The 19,718-nt window shown below is 31.2% G+C and overlaps 1 protein-coding gene across 2 annotated transcripts; it reads left to right on the forward strand.

Moving 5' to 3' along the window:
* The first annotated feature begins 15,633 nt into the window (after positions 1-15,633).
* Positions 15,634-18,529, forward strand: LOC133671614 (F-box/LRR-repeat protein 12). Of its 2 annotated transcripts, XM_062092417.1 has the most exons (4): positions 15,634-15,790; positions 15,956-16,071; positions 16,524-16,599; positions 16,813-18,529. In XM_062092417.1, the coding sequence occupies exon 4, from the start codon at positions 16,942-16,944 to the stop codon at positions 18,100-18,102; it is 1,161 nt and encodes a 386-aa protein (XP_061948401.1). In that variant the 5' UTR covers positions 15,634-15,790; positions 15,956-16,071; positions 16,524-16,599; positions 16,813-16,941; the 3' UTR covers positions 18,103-18,529. The 2 variants fall into 2 exon arrangements, with proteins under 2 accessions (XP_061948401.1, XP_061948402.1); XM_062092418.1 differs by lacking the exons at positions 15,634-15,790; positions 15,956-16,071; positions 16,524-16,599 and adding an exon at positions 16,631-16,729.
* Positions 18,530-19,718: the final 1,189 nt, after the last annotated feature.

Here is a 19,718-nt window from a genome sequence, read left to right on the forward strand (position 1 = left end):
GAGATTTAATGAGAACATGAAATTTATATAAAAATGAATGTTCATGCCTTGACATTTGTTTGTGTCCTAAAGGTTATATCCTAATTGATAGGATCTAGCTCATAAGGTTTGACTTAGTTTAATCTATCTTTAAAGATATTTTTTGGTTCCCAAATTGCCTGAATTACCTATAAGGTAACCGACCTCTTAACCTTATATAACTTAAGTATGAGACCAAACTTCACGATACTCGTTGAATAGGGTGAGTTACAATCTAAGAGGAATTCTAAATGAGCATTAGTAGACATAAATCACACTCGCCACCTAAATCTTCATTTTCTAATCTTAGAAAGGATGAGCTCGGGTCTAGAGCTTTTATAGGTTCACTATGAAGTGTGTGAAAACTCAAATAAATAACATGTATGCATATGCAATTTGAAAAATTGAAATGATTTATAGTATAATTAAATTGCATAAAATAAAAAATGCAAATGAATACCTAATCAGAAACAAAATAAATTGTAATAGAAACACAAGTAATCAGGCTCAACCCTAAGTTCTTATTGGAGTCGTCATTCTATCGATACACAACATCGCAGGACACCTACATTTTTTTCCAATATTAAAAAATTATTTTGGGAAAAAAAATTTTATTAGAATCATTGTCTAGTAATTTGAGGGAACAAGAAATCACAAATTAGACAGTGGTCTCAAAAATTTAGGTACTGAGTTAATTATGATTAAGGAAAGGTAGACACCACCCTTAAAACATCCTTTCAAGTGAAAGGTTGCCCTTAATTGTGTTTTTTTTTCTAATTTTATTCAAATACTATAATATTTTAAGCTTATTTGCAATTTGTTTTTTAGGGTTAACACTAGTCCCTAAAAATAGAAACATCAAAAAATAACATCAGTCCCTAAAAATATGACTCATCGAAATATTGATGTTTGACCCTAAAAGAAGAGTTATGTCCAAGTTGCAAAAAAAAAGAGGCATATTCCATATTTGTTTTTAAAATTTTGACATCGATCCTTTTTTAGAAAAAAAAAAACATGTCAACGAATAACGTTTATCCCTGAAAAGGAAGATGATGTTGTAATAGCTAAAAACAAGGCATAACCTATATTTGAGAATTAGACTTTAGACCCGCGCACGACAATGAGATAAATTAGGCATTGGACCCACCTTATCATTCTTTTTTTATATTTATTTCAGGTATTTTATAAAATACAAATACAAGTATAAAAAGACAAATAAAACACACCTAGAAGTCCCTAAAATTACTTTAGTGTCACTTTATAGGAAAAAGACCGAAATACTCTTGAACTTCCATAGAAACTATGAAAATAGCCCTAGTGGTACATCTAGCTCACGTGCAGCCACTATTAGAGGGGTGAATTTTTTTGGTGAGGTTTTGGGCAACAAATTACATCTTCTAGTAGATCTATGTGAGCAAATTCCAATGGTGGTGATGGTGTTGGAAGTTGATGACTGATATATAATAAAACCTAAAAACACGATGGAAGTCTTGGGATAAAAGCTTGTTGTCATGGATGTCAACAATGTAGAGGAAGATGAAGAAAAGGGCAAGAACTATAATAATAGGCCAAAAACAATGAAAGAAGATGAATTGTTGCCTCAATTAACTGTCCACTCTTTAAAAAAAGCTCCAGCCAAAATCTTTATGTAGAAGCTTTTAATTGATAAAGTATTCTAGAATTGATAGATTGAAAAAGCCTTAGTTGTTTTAAAGAAGTAATGATTAAATGTCCACTTATATTTGCTTTTATATGCTTTTTGGGCTTTGCATTGTAAATTACTTTGTGTGTTTGTACCTAGTTGGAAATCTTAGCTTAAAATGAGGTATTTTCTTAATTATTGATCTAACTTTTAAAATATTAATGCGATCATGCATTTTCTTCAACAATTGTTTTTTTTTATCTACAATACTCTTACACTAAAAATGCTTTTTTGCTTTTAGGAATTCTGAAAGTGGATCCTCCACAAATCCACAAACATATTGCACTGGAAATGAATGGCCAAACTATGATAAATATGTGATTGCAATGGAAAAAGAAGAATGGAAAGAAGATTATATAAGAGAGTTTCCTAGACTAGTAGAGCAATCTAAGCATACTTGGAAACCTATAAAAAAAAGTTAAAGGTGATAAATGTAGGCACCAAATAGGATTAAAAAAAGCTAAAGATAGGAACTCTGAATACTGCAAAAGAAAAAGGTAGTCAAACCTCACTCCTACAAGATTATATGGATGTATTTGCCCGGTCTTATGCAGATATGCTTGGTTTAGACATTGATATTATAGAAGGGTGTAAACTTGTTAAACAGAAAATTATAAAGAACTCGCCCTGATATTTTACTCAAGGTTAAGGCAAATATAAAAAAGTTATGGGATGTTGGTTTCCTAAAAGTTGTTAAATACGCTCAATGGGTATCTAATACAGTGGTAGTACCAAAAAAGGATGATAAAATCAGAGTATGTGTAGACTTTAGAGATCTAAACAAAGTTAGTTGAAATGATGATTTTCCTTTGCCTCATATAGACTTCCTGATAGGCAACGCTGCTAGAAGCTTAACTTATTCCTTTATTGATGGATTCTTTGGGTATAACCACATTAGGATGGCTAGAGAAGATAAGAAAAGGATCACTTTTATCATATAGGAAACATTCTGCTACAAAGTGATGTCATTTGAGTTGAAGAATATCAAAGCTACTTATCAAAGGGCAATTGTGACACTCTTCTATGATATGATATATAAAGAGATTGAAGTGTATGTAGATGATATGATTGATAAGTCTAAAAAAGAAGAAGATCATGTCCAAATTCTAAGAAAGTTATTTGATAGATTAAGGAAGTATCAATTAAAGTTGAATTCTACAAAGTGTTTACTTGGGGTGAAGTTTGGGAAGTTGTTAAAATTTATGATAAACAATAAAGGAATAGAGGTTGATTCTGATAAAGTGAAAGCAATTCAGGTTATGACAGTTTTTAAAACCAAGAAAAAAAGTATGAGGCTTCTTAGGACGTTTGAATTACATCACTTGGTTCATATCTCAATTAATAACAACCTGTGAGCCAATCTTCCAATTACTTTGAAAAAATAATCATGGTATATGGGACGAAGATTGTCAAGAGACTTTTAATAAAATAAAATAATATTTACAGAATTCACCTTTGCTGGTGCCACTTGTGCCTAAAATACCTTTAATTATATGTATGACAGTAATTATAGTAGCAATGGGTTATATGTTGGGATAACATGATGAGTCTAGAAGAAAGGAGCAACCTATCTATTATCTGAGTAGGAAGTTTACCTATTATGAATCCATATATACTATGATTAAGAAGCTGTGTTATGTCATTGTATAGAGTACGAAGCATCTTCAAAAATATATGTTGTATTATACCACCTAGTTGATCTGAAAAACAAATCCTCCTAAATACATCCGTGAGAAACCCTAAATGTCAAGCCGAATAGCAAGAAGACAAATAATGTTGGTTGAGTATGACATTATATACAAGACAAGAAAATATGTGAAAGGAAGTGCAATTACTAATCATTTAACAAATAATGTTATTAAAGATTTTGAGCCTTTAAAATTTAACTTTCCGGATAAGGATGTGATGATAGTAAAAGAAGAAAAAGAGAAAAATTATTGTTGGATCATATATTTTGATGATGCAATAAATGTATCTGGCAATAGGGCAAAGGTTGTGATAATCTCGCCTAATAAGAAGTAATATTCCATCTCAATCAAATTAAGGTTTGAATGTACTAACAATACTCTTGAATATAAAGCTAGTATCCTTGAATTAGAAGTTGTTTTAAAGATGAAAATAAAGAAGCTTGATGTTTATGGTGATTTAATGTTGATAATATGTCAAGTGAAATGAGGATGGTAGACAAAAAAAGAAAAGAAAAACTGAGACCCTATCAAGAATATCTCTCTAAACTGACCAAGGGTTTTGACGAAATAGATTTTACCCACATAAAAAGAGACAAAAACTAATTTGCTGATGCATTGATAATTTTAGCTTTTATGGCCAAAACTGATTACAAAATCAGGATATAACCAATTTGTATTGAGATCAGAAATTTTCTAGCTTATTATTGTTCAATTGAAGGAGAAATGGATTGGAACCCTATGGTTTTTTGATATCAACTGGTTTATCCAATATCAAAAGTATCCTTTAGGGGCATCTAAAGTAGATATGAATACCTTAAGAAGGTTAGCCATGCAATTTTATCTAAATGAAGAAACCCTGTATAAAAGGTCATTCAATGGAACTTTACTGAGATGTCTAGATGAAATCGAAGCCAAGGTAGTATTGCAAGAAATTTATGTGATTCATATAAATGGGTATATGATGGTTACACAAATCCAATGATCTAAGTACTTCTGGTTGACTATAGAGAAAGGATGCATAGATTATGTCAAAAAATGCCATAAATATCTAGTAAATAATGATAAGATAAATGCACTTCCAGCTTCTTTGCTTAATATGACATCATCGCAACCATTTGTAATATGGGGAATAGATGTGATTGAGTCAATCAACCTAAAGGCCAACAATAGGCATCAATTTATTACTTTACAAAGTGGGTGGAAGCTAGCTCTTATGCTTATGTGACTAACAAAGTGGTTAAACGTTTCATTGAGAAAATTTGATATATCAGTATGGTTCATTTAAGAAGACAGTGGCCAACAATGCTTAAACTTTTAATGAAAAGATAATCATAGAGTTGTGTGCGAAGTGAAAAATTAATCATTCAAACTCGTCTTTCTACTAACCAAAGATGAATGGTGATGTCAAGGCTACAAAAAAGAATATCAAAAACATTATCCAAAAGAAGGTAGTCACTTTGCTTTTCATAATATGATTCCTTTTGCTTTTCATGCATATCACATGATAGTAATGACATCTACTGGAGCTACACCTTACTCATTGGTATTTAGGATAGAGGCAGTAATGTATTTGGAAGTGAAAATTCCATCTTTGAGAGTGCTGATAGAATCTGAACTGGAAAAAGTTGAATCGGCTAAAGTGAGATATGAACAACTATACATGATAAGTGGGAAGAGGTTCGCTACAATTTTTCATCACTAGTTATACCAAAAAAGAATAGCTAAAGCATATGACTGGAAGGTCTAACAAAAAAAACTCAAAGAATGGGATCTTATACTAAGAAAAAATCTTACCATTACTAAGTGAATACTAAAACAAGTGAGCACCAAACTATGAGGGCCCATATGTAGTGAAGAAGGCATCCTTCTAAGGGGCTCTATTGTTGACCAAGATGGATGGAGATGATCTACCTAGGCAAGTAAACTCTAATTCTATGAAAAAATATTATGTATGATGTGTTCATCCAATTCAGATCAATAATGAAGTTTTGGCTAGGAAATTCTCTTTGCATATAAATCGCCAAAGAACCCATGCATGATCTTAATGGTTTAACAATTTAATTTTTCAAACTATTTTTTTTTCACATGAGAATTCTTTTTCTTAAATGAGATTTTAAAAGAAATTTTTTTTTGTGAATTCAAGAAAATAAATCAGTGATTTATTTGGAATAATGTTCTAAACAACTATTTTGAAAAGATGACCAAACGATTCAAAACATGAAAATATAAAAACTATCACTTAAAATTATATCTTGGAGTTATATTTTATATATATGAATAATGGTTGGTAGTAAATTCGCATGTTATGAACTTACAAAACATGGTCTTTTGCAAATCCAAACTATTACTCTGGATGTGGACAAAGTTTCTTGGTTTTAACTGATCTTGCTTAAAATGAGGAAATGCCACCTATAATATTCCTTTCACTTTCTTAAAAATTACCCTTTGCAATCTTAATTTGAGCTAAGCCTACTTAAAGCTTTTTTTCATAAGAACCCTAATTAAAATCACACCTTACATTAGGGTCAAAGAGAGAGAAATGATTATGGAAATAGTCTTGGAGGCATGTGAGCTTATGAAATCTGACAACAAAGAATCCAGCAAAATTCCAAACAATTGAAAGAATGCCCAACAAATATGGTAGTAAAAATTAAAAAAATTAAGTTTATAATTTAAAATATTTGGTATCCTTTGATTGTCAAGATAGTAAAAGAAAAGACTATGATAAGATAACAGTGACCTATAGTCTTTAAACTCTAAAACACTCTTTTGATCTTATAAAGTATTCTTTCTTTCATAGCCTTAAGTCATAACCTATATTATGTGCCTTTGAAGTCCATTTTAATCAAGTAAGCAACATGGACCAATAAACAACATTCTTAAAATATAAGAGACATTTTTCCATAAAGAATCGTGGCATATCAAATAACTACTCACTATTTTTGAAAAATAAAAGGCATATTGTTTCTTTTCTTTTATAATACATTCAAACAATTGCTTAAACACTTTAAAAATCAAAGTAGAAGGTCATTTTATCACTTACATTCATCCAAGGTTACTTTTACTAAAATATTTGACATAAATCCTTAGAGAGTTGAATGAACATTGTCAGTAAACAAACATTGAGAGTTTTGGTTTTCAAGAACAAAATAGATCTTTTGAAAAATCATTTTTTGACAAGGTTTTCTGTCAAAAAATAAATGTATGAAAAAAAAACAATGAAAAACTTACTAAAAAACATTGTCAGAAAATCAGAGATTTTGATGACAACAAAAAGCAAAAGAGAAAATGAAATGAGGTAGTTAATTCTGCCTAGAAGGTAGAAAAGTAGTCAACACATCTCTAATGTAACAAAGAAAAGTTTTTTCCTGGTGGAAAATACATATGATAAAATTGTAGACTTCTTCCAACATGAGAAACGAAGCAATATGATTTACAGTATCTGTGAAATGAGATTGTTAACTCTCATAATATGATATGTTAGACAACAAAATAATAAATACATCTCCAATAAAGAAATATAGAAATTTTGGTAAAATATTTATGAAAATCCCTCGTGAAGCAGGATAATCTTCATATAATGGCCAAATAAATTGGTTAAGAATCCTAATTAGTGGGAATGTTGCAAGTAGAACAATGTCTGGTTAAGGGCAGCTAATGCTCTTAACAAAGTGACCAGTAGAGAAGGGTGTAGTGACCATTAGGAACCAAACAAAGCTTATCCTAGATAAATGACCATCATGGATTAGCTCGAGTAGATTTAAAGGCCGTGTGAATTAAAATATCACATTCAAAAAATCAAGATCCTCAAACAAGATGAATAGGGTCTGTATTTCAAAACCAGATAAGATGCATTGCATGTCATCTAACCCCACAAGCATTATACATTTGTTTTGCAGAAATTTCACAAAAAAAATCCCCAATGAAATCCAAAGAGACTGATGAATTAAAGTTCTTCTAATTTATGTCAAATATGGCAATTTTACGAAGAAAAAGGTCATAAATGAAGACAAAAGAAAAATGGATTTTCTTTCATGAAAAAAAGGGTTTACAGGTATAAAGGTCAAACAATATGAGAATGATTAAAGACATTTCCATTGTAATGATCAATCATGCAACATAATTCCTTAAATTGTTTATGAATCTGCTCCATCTCTTCCTCAAACTCATGGTGTTGCATGTTGATATAGTCCCTTCAAATATCAACACGCACATTTAATTCTTAGTTCTCCTCTTGAAGTCATTTTTTTTATGATAGAGGTCAGGAATCTGAGCATTCAACTCATGTCTCTTAGCATAAAGATGTTTTGTCATACTTACCAGGGATGAAATGGCTCTGATACTAAGAGCAAGTGACTGATTAACCACTTTAATATCAGTCCTGACCGCTATCATTGCTTTATTACAGAGAAGAACCATATCTCTAGCAACGGGCACTACAATATATTCATTTCCCATTACAATGCCCTCTAGTATAACTGGAAGACCATTCATTTTAAGGGTACTACACTAAACTATAGGCTCTCCTACAGGGATCGGGTTTGGGTTAGCATTGGAAGAAGAGGAAGACATGATTAAAGCTTTAAAAGTTAATACCTTTGGCAGTAATGAAAATGTAAGAAGTTGGGATGTTGGTGACGACTTATACCAAATGTTGTGTGATTTATAAAGGATTACTCCTGCCATCATTTAATAGAAGCTCAGATCTCAATCGTATATGTATAACTTTTTTGAGAAGTTATTATCCTTTATGAGCTAATTTTTTTTAGAAGCTTTTGTCATATATGAGATCATCATACACCTCAAATCCTAACAATACTTGTAGGATTTCCTTGAGAAGCTTTCATCATCTTTGGGATCCATGTACAAATCAAATCTCAATCGCACATATATGACTTCCTTCAGAAGCTTGCATCGACTATGAAAGCAACAGTACCCCACTTTCTAGAAAAAAGGATTATTTTGTCTAAAAAGCTAAGGAAATTAACCAAGTAATCACAAAAAAGAAACTAGCTTCACCATCATGAAGTTTCAACTTAACCATGCAATTAGGACATTTCAAGCCATATACGATAACTAGGTAAGTCATTTCTAAAACAGTTAAGCAGGTCACTCATGAGAATGGGACCAACCTGAAAAATCCTTATATTTCTCACCTAGGCAGGTCGCTATTAAGAACAAAACCAATGTTGAAATTACTTTCATGTATTTCACAAACATGTTGGTCGCCTGCGAAATAAAACCAATATTGAAATCACTTTCATGTATTTTATATAACCAATGTTAAAATCACTTTCATGTATTTCATAAACAGGTTGGTCATCTGGAAATAAGATTAATGTTGGAATCACTTTCATGTATTTCACAAAACTAATGTTGAAATCACTTTTACTTATTTCACAAACAGATAGGTCACTTCAAAAATAAGATCAATGTTGAAAACACTTTCATGTTTATCATCTGGGTAGGTCGTCCGTGAGAATTGAACCAACTAAAAAATCTTTATATTTTTCAACATTTAGGCACGTCACCTGAAAAATATTTTGGTCAAAAGCGGGTTCACTAGGTTAATAAAAGTCAAACCATGTCGACTGGGATAACAAAATAAATTTCAAGCCATTTTGGGTCAAAATTGTTATTTTTGGTCAAAACCAAGTCCAAATGGGTTGATACTAGTTGAAAAATATTTTTCTGTGTTTGAAATTAATTTTTCAACAATCAAAATTGATTTTTAACAATTGAAAAGAGTTTTTTCTAATACTGATTTGAGTTTTTGGTTTTACTCATATATATATATGGAACAATTGGTGTGGATGAAAATTTCTTCAAGATACTCCATGTCTCTTATAGTGTATCCTAAGCACAAAGTGGAAACCATTCATATGTCTAATAGGGTTTACACACTGGATTAAAACCCAAATCCATCACAACTTTTTAGTAATCTATCATTTGATCCTATCTTGCCATGTCACCTGGTACACCAAACATACAATGCATCTTATCACACTGAAGCAAAAATATCTATCAATCAGGATCATAAGATCAATTTTCAGATCAACCCAACCACAATTGAGTGATCAATTCCATCGCCCAATTTATCTAGAAGTGATATAGCGGTCCACAAGCTCCAAGTGCACCAGATTACCATGATCGCATTCATACCGTGGCAAACCCTAGAGGCTCTCACTCCTCATCGATGACTCTCTCTCTCTCTCTCACATCAAATCTCCCGACTCAGGTCATTTCTCACCGTGAAACCACCATATAAAGACTCCTCTACTTATTGTGAGCAAACCCCAGGTTGACTTCATCATCATTGACGTTGTATCTCGCCAAAAAAAGGCTGATACATCTTCTACCACCTAAAGCTTCAAACCATCAATTCTTTCTCATCAACCATCAATGGCCAACACCACCACCACCATCAGAATTTGCTAATCGAGATCTACCAGAATCTGCCATTTGTGACCTGAAATCCCGCCAAAAAATTCAACCCCTCAAATAGTGGCCACTCGTAAGCTAAACGCACCACCCTATATTTTCATAGTTTCCAAGGAAGTTCAAAGGTATTTCAGTCTTTTTTCTTTAAAGTGACACTTGAGTAATTTTAGGGACTTTAGGGTATTTTATTTGTCTTTTTATACTTGAATTTGTAAAATAACTTAAATAAATATAAAAAACAATGACAACGTGGGTCCAACACCCAATTTATCTAGTCGTTGTGTGCGGGTCTAAAGTCCAATTCTCAAATATGGGTTATGATGATTTTATAGCTATTCCAACATAATCTTTCTTTTGAGGGATAAATGTTATTCGTCTACATGTCTTTGTTTTTTTTTTTTTAAAAGATCAATTTAAAATTTTAAAAGCAAATATGCATTATGCTTATTTTTTACAACTTGGACGTCACTCTTCTTTTTAGGATTAAACATCAACATTTCGATGAATCTTCTATTTTTAAATACTAATGTCATTTTTTGACGTGTCTCTTATTTTTAGAGACTGATATAAACCCTTAAAAACAAATTGCAAATAAGCTCTGAATATTATAACATTTGAATAAAATTAGAAAAAATACAAGTAAGGGTAACCTTTCACTTGAAATGATGTTTTAAAGATAGTGTATGCCTTCCCTTAATCATTAGTAACCTAATATCTGAATCTTTAGAACTAGTGTCTAATTTAAAATTTCTAATTTCCTCAAATTACTAAATGACGACTCTAATAAAATCTTTATTTCCTTCAAAATAGTTTATTTTTCAATATCAGAAAAAATAAGTTTCTTGCAATGTTGTGTATCAACACTTTGTTTATCCCTTAACCAACTCTCCCAAAATAATGAAGAGAAGAAAAAGAAAAATGAAGAACTCTCCTTCCCTTTTTTTAATGGATAAACTAAAAGCCGGCCCTATAAAAAGGAATAGGTTGATTGCTTATAATTACCAAAATACCACTCGTTAATTGTATATGTGTTATTTTTATCAAATCCTTATCCATTATTATTTTTTACGTACTAGAAATTTTTATTATTTCATCTCAATTTCCTACTGAAATTTTTCATTACCATTCATAATAAAGATTTCTCTAAATCTTATTATGAAATTTTTTTATTTAAATTTTCTCCATTTAGCACGAGTTTACCCTAATTGTAGATATTTTCATGCACAAATTTATTCTTTAATCTATTTAGGATTTTCACACCAACTTACCAAGACTTTTCATTTCCAATCATAATGATTCCCTTGTAAACTTCATCACTCTCCATTAAGATTTAGATGATTAAATATGAGTCTTATACCTATAGTCAATATTATTCCCATGTAAATTCATGCATTCATTTATTTGGAGTTTCATTATATTTTTCTAAGGATTTTCTCTCTTATTGGAAAAAAAACATTTTCCTTAAATAATTATTTTAATCGTTTAGGGGTTTTAATTAATTTTTCACTGACTAACATTTCGCTTACCGATTTATTATTTTATTGCATCCTAGATTTAAATTAATTTAATGGGGATTTTTATCCCAAATCATAACAAATTTTACTCTTAATTCACTATTTTTCAATTGAGAAATTGCCTTATTTAATATTGTTTTACCAATATTTAGGTTAAGGGTTTATATACATTAATAAAAAAAATTATGTTGATGAAAAACAATTCGAAATAACTATATTTTTAAATTTAATAATAATATTAATGAATTTCTTAAGATCTAATTTTTTATGTTTTAAAATTTTTTAATCCTTGTGTAGCATTGTGTAAATATCTAATCTAGTTACAAAAAAACTATAAAAGCTCAATTTTTTTCCTATAGTATATGAGGAGAATCATTGTGGATTCAAGCAATGAATGATCATTTTTCCTGTCATTGCTCTTAACAATTGTCTTAGTATTAAGGGTAAAATCATCTTTTTCATGGGATACAAATGTTATTTGTAGAATGATCATGGATAATTTTGTCGTTCAACTTTGAAAATGCATAGTAAATATACTCTTTTACCTTTGAAATCTTAAAAAAAGGTCTTTCATTAAGGGTTTTTTGTCTTTTTCTTTTTATTTACACAGTAAAATAACGTTTATACCTTGCTTGCTAAAAAAATAACCTTGCAAAGAAGAGTTTATTTGTCTTAACATTTTTTTGCGCAATAAAATTACACATTTAACCTTTGACTTTAAAAATTTTAAGAAAGATTTCAAAGGACATTTTTGTCTGTCTCTTGGTTTTTTTTATAGTAATAATATGTCATTGGCCCTTTTTTGTAATTTAACTTATTAAAATATTAATAAATCATTAAAATATATTGACACATGCCACATTCACATCAGCGCGTCAAAGTTCTTATGCTAGTATGGAGGCACGTAAGGACACTTTCGATGGCTAAAAAAACCAAATCGTCATTTTATCTGACGCACAAGGTTGTGGCGCAGTTGTTTGGGCAACGCATTTTGTAAGGTGGGCGACAGTTTATCGGTGATGATTTTTTATCCTACCCCAATTTTCTCTCTTCTATGCCTTGATATTCGTGACAAGCATTTAAAAATTCAGTTATGCCCTCCACTTTGTATTTGTTTAAGATTTGATCTTTATTCTTTTGATTTCTATATGTTTTTATTTTAATGTTTCTTAAAGTTTTTTTTTTTAATTTCATCCCTTCGTATTTAATTTGATTTAATTTTTATATCAAAAGTCCTTATTCTTTTAATTGCTGTTTTTTTTATCCTTGAGGATTTTTCTTTTAAAATCTATTTATTTTTTAAAAAAAAAAATTGGTCCTCTTTTTTTTTTCATGCTCCATTTCAATTTCAATTTCAATTTTTTATTATTTTATCTTTTAGAATCTTAATTCATTTTTTTTTAATTTTGGTCCTTATTTTTTTATTGCTTTTTTTCTATCCTTTTTTTTATTTATTTTGTTTTCAATTTAATCAATGATTAGTTTCTTTCAATTATATTTTGTTCAAGAATTAGTCCTCATTGTTTATTTTTTTATGATTTTTTATAATTGAGAATTTTACTTTGTAATTTTTTCATGTTTACCTTTTACATGGTATTATCAGTCTCATAATGCGGTTTACCAGTTTCAATGATTTACATGGTTTGAGTTTAGTCATTTTTTAAAAAGATTCCTTTTAGAATTTTTTTTTTCATAATTTGACAATGACTTATTAGGCCTTGAGCTTTGTGATTTCTTTTGTTTTTCTTTTTGTAGGGTTATCCCCATCTCTATCTCGGATCGTAAGTTAGTAGAGCTAACATGAGTTGACTTAGTTTTTTAAAAATTGATTTTTTATTCAATTATATCATTTTCCATTAAATTATTGACCTTTAAGTATTGTCATTTTTCCACCTTTCATTATGTGGGGTTATCCCGGGTGCGTGATGGTCAAGCATCTCAGTGTCCCCTACATGAATAAGCGGTGTGTCTAACTCGATGGTGGCCGGAGTGGCAGGTGTGATATTTTATTTTTTTTCTTCTTCTTCTCTCTCTATTAGTCAATTTTCGTGTTGACCTTAAAAAAAATCAAATCAACCCCTAAGGTTTGTTGTATTTAAAATTACATCTTTATTCTTTTAATTATAATTTTTAAAATTTTAAATAATTTATGAAATTAAGGAGTTTGTTCAATTCCATTGTTGTTCTCTTTATTGCAATTTGTTTTTATTAAGAATACTTTATTGAATTAAGATTTGTTTTCAATTTCACCCCAATAAATATTTTCACATATCAGATTTAATTTTCATTCTTTTAATTGTTATTTCTTAATGGTTTTTGCAATTTTTTTTAGCAAATTTATCATTCTTTTTTTTCCTATTAAATCTAATCTTTTTTTTATTATTGTATTTTTTTGAACTTGCAAGATTTTTTTAGATTGATTTTTTTTCATTATCCAATATTTAATTGGACATTTGTTTAGTTTCTTAGTTGAGTTCGAGTCTAGAATTTAACGGTTTACGAGTTTAAGAGATTGACTTTGGTTTATGAAATTGACATGGACATGGGTTTTCGTGTTTTTTTTCTTTCTTTAAAGCTTTTTTTGCATCCTTTACCATTCTGTTATTTTTTTATTCGTTTTCTATGAGATTTTTTTTGTCAATTTGAAAATAACATAGGTCACCTTGGTTTTAGTTTTTTTGTTTTGTTAAATTTAGCTCTTCTAAAGGAATTTTGTTTTTAAATTGAATTGATTTAATTAATTTCATCCTCCAACATTTATTTTTTTAGGTGTTAAGCTCCTAAGTTGAGCCTGAGTAAATAATTTAATTGATTGCGGGCTTGAAAGTTTAATATGGGTTTACAGAGTTTGCATCGTCTTTATATCTTTTCTATGATGAAAAAAAATTATTGGCTTGAATCTTATTTTAAAAAAAATTAAATTTTTTTTATTGCATCCCCTAGCATTTAAAATGAGGCAATATATATTTGAAGAAATTTTGTTTTGTAATTTTTTTTTGGAAATTGGTATTTTGATTTTATTTACTTTTTTTTTATTGAGTTATCCCGATATTATATCTTGAATCATGAATTCAATAGATTCATCAATTTTAAGTCAACCCTTTTTTTTCATTGATTTTTAATATTTTTGTATATCAAGTAAATAATTATAAAAGCGTGAACCCTATTACATGGAACCTACTTTTATAAAGAATCTTTGCATTTCAAATTACGATGTATTTTGTATGAACAAAGTGTATTAAATGTATAACTGTTATTCGATACTTTTGTTTAAATGCGTGATTTCTATTAATAGCACAAGAATACAAACTTATGATTATGTATGTATATTATAATGTGAACTTATAATCAAACAAACGTAATATTATGTGTATGTGTAAGAATCGCTTTTAATGAAATATTGATTGATTTTTGTGTATGGATTGTACCTTGAAAATGAGTGAAAATCGGTTTATCAATTCCTGGAATGATAGCATGTTTTTTAAAAAATTATTATTGTTGTTTTGGCTTTGAAAAGCCAAGTTGTTACAGTGATTTCTATTCAATGCTCTGAATGTCAAAGTGAAGAAATTCAACCAAGTACTAGTAAACAGCGGGAGTAACTATGACTCTTTTAAGGTAGCCAAATGTCTCGTCATCTAATTAGTGACATGCATGAATAGATTAATAAGATTTTCATTGTTCGTGTCTACTATCCAATGAAACTATAGTCAAGGGAATGAACTTGGCAGAATCAGCACGGAAAGAAGACCCTGTTGAGCTTAACTCTAGTCCAACTTTGTGAAATAACTTAAGAGGTGTAGGATAAGTGAGAGTTTTGGTGAAAGTAAAATACTACTATTTTTAATGTTATTTTCCTTATTTTGTGAATCAAAGATAGAGCACTGACTTTATTTTGAATTCAAAGCCATTTCAGTGGCCGATGCGATAAAAAAAAAATATTGACCGGAGAGTTTAAAAGATCATTTGGGAACGCGGTGCAAACCGCGTTCCCAAAAAATTTAATTTTTTTGTTATAATTTATTTTTTTTGTATGTTTTGAATCGTTTTGATGTATTAATCTCAAAAATAATTTTAAAAAATTAAAAAATATTATTTAAATATATTTTAACATAAAACACACTTTAAAAAATAATCATAATCACACCAACAAACATAATAACTTGAATGGAGCGGCTTAAAAACAATCTGCTTCGACTTGATATTATTTTACAACGAAAAAAATGATAAACTCGCTGTGGGCCACCTATCTATTAATTAAATAAAAGGGGAGGAGAAATTATCTACCTTCCTGACTTGGCTGCACTCTTTATTCGGATCAGGGCAGGATATCTTTTTCAATCATTTCAGATCTTTTCTTGTATCTGTTTTTACTTATGTCAACAAGTCATCCTGTCTTCTCAGTTACCAGGCTTTCAAATCGCTCGGTAATTTTTCTATAATTTTGTTAGAAACTTGTGTTCCTTTTATTTCGAATTATTTGATTATTGGTGACCTGCTCGGGTTCGAATCATTTGCTTCTTCTTTTTTTGACAATTAGGTTTTTTCTTGTATTTGTTCTTGTTTTTGATATTGAGCGGTTTCTGATCTAGTGATTGATGTTCGCACCAAAATCATTGGAGACTTCTGTTTTCATCACAAGTACCACCCAAACTAATTTAGATGCTGCCAGTATCTGCACCTCCTCCAATTAATGACATGATTCTATGTAAGTTCTTAAGGCTACGCGCCGCACCCTTTGGAATGGATTTGCAATTCTGTGATTTCAAGGATGAATGTTAAATTTATTTTTTCTGGGTATTAGGTGTCTGATGAAATTCCTAGCTGAGATGCTGTTAAACTTCGGTGTTCATTTTTATCACTAACCTTGAGCCTGTGAAAGTTGTGGGAATTTCTATCATTGATACTAGAAAGCTTGTTTATACATTGCATTTAAATTGTGTTTGTCTAAGCTTGAGTTTTTGTTTTTAGTGGTGGGGCCACCACTAAAAGCAAATAACTGTGAAGGGTTGTACCCACAGCAAATGCTCTTGTGTTTTGTTCTGCGGAGGGTTGTAGCCACAGCAAACGCAAATTCTTAATGATCTTTATGTTTCTCTTAATGATGCTTTTATTGATGGTTTTTCTCCATTCCAGCTTACTGGTTTTACTCCTTTGCAGCTGTGGCTCTTGTGGATACCCCTTGAATTTAACATCTTCTAATCGAATCACCTGATTTCAAGAATCTAGATAGAAGGTTTATATCTCCTTTCTTCTGTTGATCTTAGTCAATTCACCTGATTTCAAGAATCTAGATAGAAGGTTTATATCTCCTTTCTTCTGTTGATCTTAGTCAATTCACCTGATTTCAAGAATCTAGATAGAAGGTTTATATCTCCTATCTTCTTGTGTCCCGGGTCATTATCGTTCAAAAAGTAACTTCTTTATCGTAAATGTGGGGTTCATGTAGGCTATGGACATGGCGATTCACCTGCTCTATGTTGTTTTGAATCTCCCAACTCATCTAGCTCAGCTTATAAAAAAGATACCGTAAAGATCGGGGTTCCACAGCCTTCAGAAGAGTTCTAACAAAGTTATCATGGAAGAACCTTTGAGTTATACTCTTACCTCTATCATGCTCCTACCCGATGATTGCCTGTCTATTGTTTTTCAGTTTCTTGTCTGTAGCTCTGATCATGAATCGTTTGGTTTGACTTGTCATCGCTGGCTTAATATTCAAAACACACATCGTCGGTCCTTACAATTTCATAGTTCATTGGCCCTCCCCAACGCTTCTTCGTTATCTCAAAGGGGGCTTGTTGTTAGTGCCTATCATCTCCATAGGATGCTCACCCGTTTTCAGCATTTACACTATTTGTCCCTTTCTGGTTGCTCGGAGCTGCCTGATTCATGCTTAACCTTTTTGCAATCCTATCCTTCAAAGCTGCTTCATCTTAATCTGGACTGTTGTTTTGGAATCACTGACAATGGACTTTCACTGGTTGCCGCTGGTTGCTCCTCCCTAGAGGCTATTAGCTTATATCGATGCAATATTACTGATGCTGGGTTAGAAACTTTAGCTAATGGTTGCTCAGCCTTGAAGCACATAAATCTCTCATACTGCTCACTTGTTTCTGACGGTGGGCTGAGAGCTCTTTCTCAATCTTGCTGTCATCTGGAGGCAGTTAAGATATCACATTGCAGCGGAGTGAATGGTACAGGGTTTAAAGGGTGTTCACCAACTTTAACTCATATAGATGCTGATTCTTGTAAACTTGAGCCAGAAGGCATTATGGGGATTGTAAGTGGAGGTGGTCTTGAGTATTTGAGTGTTTCTCATGTAAACGGGTGGTTTCGTGGAGACACATTGGCAGTGATAGGTGCAGGTTTTGCCACAAGGCTTAAGATTCTCAATCTTTGGCTGTGCAGGACAGTTGGTGATGAGTCCATTGCGGCAATAGCAAGGGGGTGCCCATTGCTTCAAGAATGGAATGTGGCATTGTGTCATGGGGTCAGGATTGCAGGATGGCAATCTATTGGGATCAATTGCAATAAATTGGAGAAACTTCATGTCAATCGTTGTCGAAATCTGTGTGATCTTGGGTTGCAAGCTTTGAGAGAGGGGTGCAAAGGGCTCTTGGTTTTGTACATTGGACGCACTTGGAAATTATCTGCTACCGCAATAGAGTTGTTTAAATTATGTAGAGGTAATGTTGAGATCAGTCAAAAAGAGATAATGTATCTCGGGCCTAGTAATTAGAAGACGGCGGTGAAAAAAATCATTCGAACCCTCTGACAGAAACCAAGAACTCAGAAAATATCCCGTGATGCATGCCAGTTGTTAACTAGGAAGAGTTTTCCGATTGGGTCCAAAAGTTTGCTTTAGTTATGATGGGCTTTAACATCGTTTTGCTGCAAACATCTTGTAGTAGTATTCGGTTGTTAACGACAGAGAATATCAATGTGCTCCTTCTGTGGTGACTTGCAGTTCTTTTAGAGAATGAGTTCAAGCGAAAACAAGAACTGTCACACGCATATGTTTGTGTCCCTTGGCAGCGGGAGGAAGGAGAACAGCTCGTCTGGTATTTGTATTCGCTTTTTTTTATATATATAACATTTTAAGTCTTATGTTCATTGTCAAAAACATAGTAAAATCATCCAAGGCAGCTTATATTTTCGACAGAAAATGCATAGTTTTGCAAGTCATGAAATGGAGTACGAGGCGGAGGTCTAGGTATCCAAGTCATAAAATCCATGCAAGCCTGCAAGGTATGGAGAGGGTTTATAGCATTTAGTCAGATGATAAGACTGGTGCATGGAAATGTACAGCGATAAAGGAGAACTGACCTGTGAGTCAAGTAGGTATACGACACAAACATTGGAGTTTTTAAGCTTCAAATGCTCCACAGAGTCTCGGAGCACTTGCACATGTGAAAAAGTTCGATCTAGCCTATAAAACATTTAAGGTTTATAAGAAGTTAGCATTAATTTTGTTGTCAGGAAAACAAGCAAATCATAAAGCGACAGGTGATGTAGGACAAGAGAGCTAAAAACAACAAAACACGAGGATTGATGGGATGGAGGATAGAGGTACAAAATCACGTAAATATAAAATAGTCATACTATATTAAAACTTATAAATAAATAAATATTAATTTCATTATTTCTCCTTATTCTCCATTTTTTTATAATTTGTTTATTTTTATGTTTTTAAAATATTTTAAAAAAAAATTGAATTTTTTATTAGTTTGAAATTAATTTTTTTTATGTTTTAATATAATATTAATATATTGATGTTTCAAATAATTTTTAAAAATAAAAAGATATTATATGAGAAATATAGTAAGAAGCAATTGTTATTATATTTTTAAATATTTTTTTAATTTAATTGAAAAAGACACTTGATCTCAAATTTGAAAGGACTTCATACCTTTTATGTGTTGGTAATAAGACAGACTTCTTAACTACAATACTGAATTCGAAAGGACAAACAAAGTCAATAATGTAAACTCCTCCAAGATAGAATCTTTAATTAGTTTGTAAAACTTCACAATCTTTTTGTATGAGACCCGTTGCTCTAACTTCTTCATCCGCAGAATCATGTTCTTCTTTTGCCAGCACGATCTTCGTCTGCTCTAACAAGTTTAATCCAGTTTCTTCTTCAATGCATTCATCAACCTGTTCACAATGGATGTTGTTCTATAAAGTACCCAACTTCGATTTTGCAGAGTTTGGATTTGGGTTTTCAAATGAGAAACAGCGTTAGTAAATTTAGAGGCTAACCAGTGGATCTTTTGATGAATTGCATGTTGTGATAATTCGAGTTTTTGTCTTGTGGGATGGATGGTATCAATAAGATTCACGTTCTCTTAGTAC

The sequence above is a fragment of the Populus nigra genome, chromosome 13 (assembly GCF_951802175.1).
Source record: "Populus nigra chromosome 13, ddPopNigr1.1, whole genome shotgun sequence".
NCBI classification, from domain to species: Eukaryota; Viridiplantae; Streptophyta; class Magnoliopsida; order Malpighiales; family Salicaceae; genus Populus; species Populus nigra.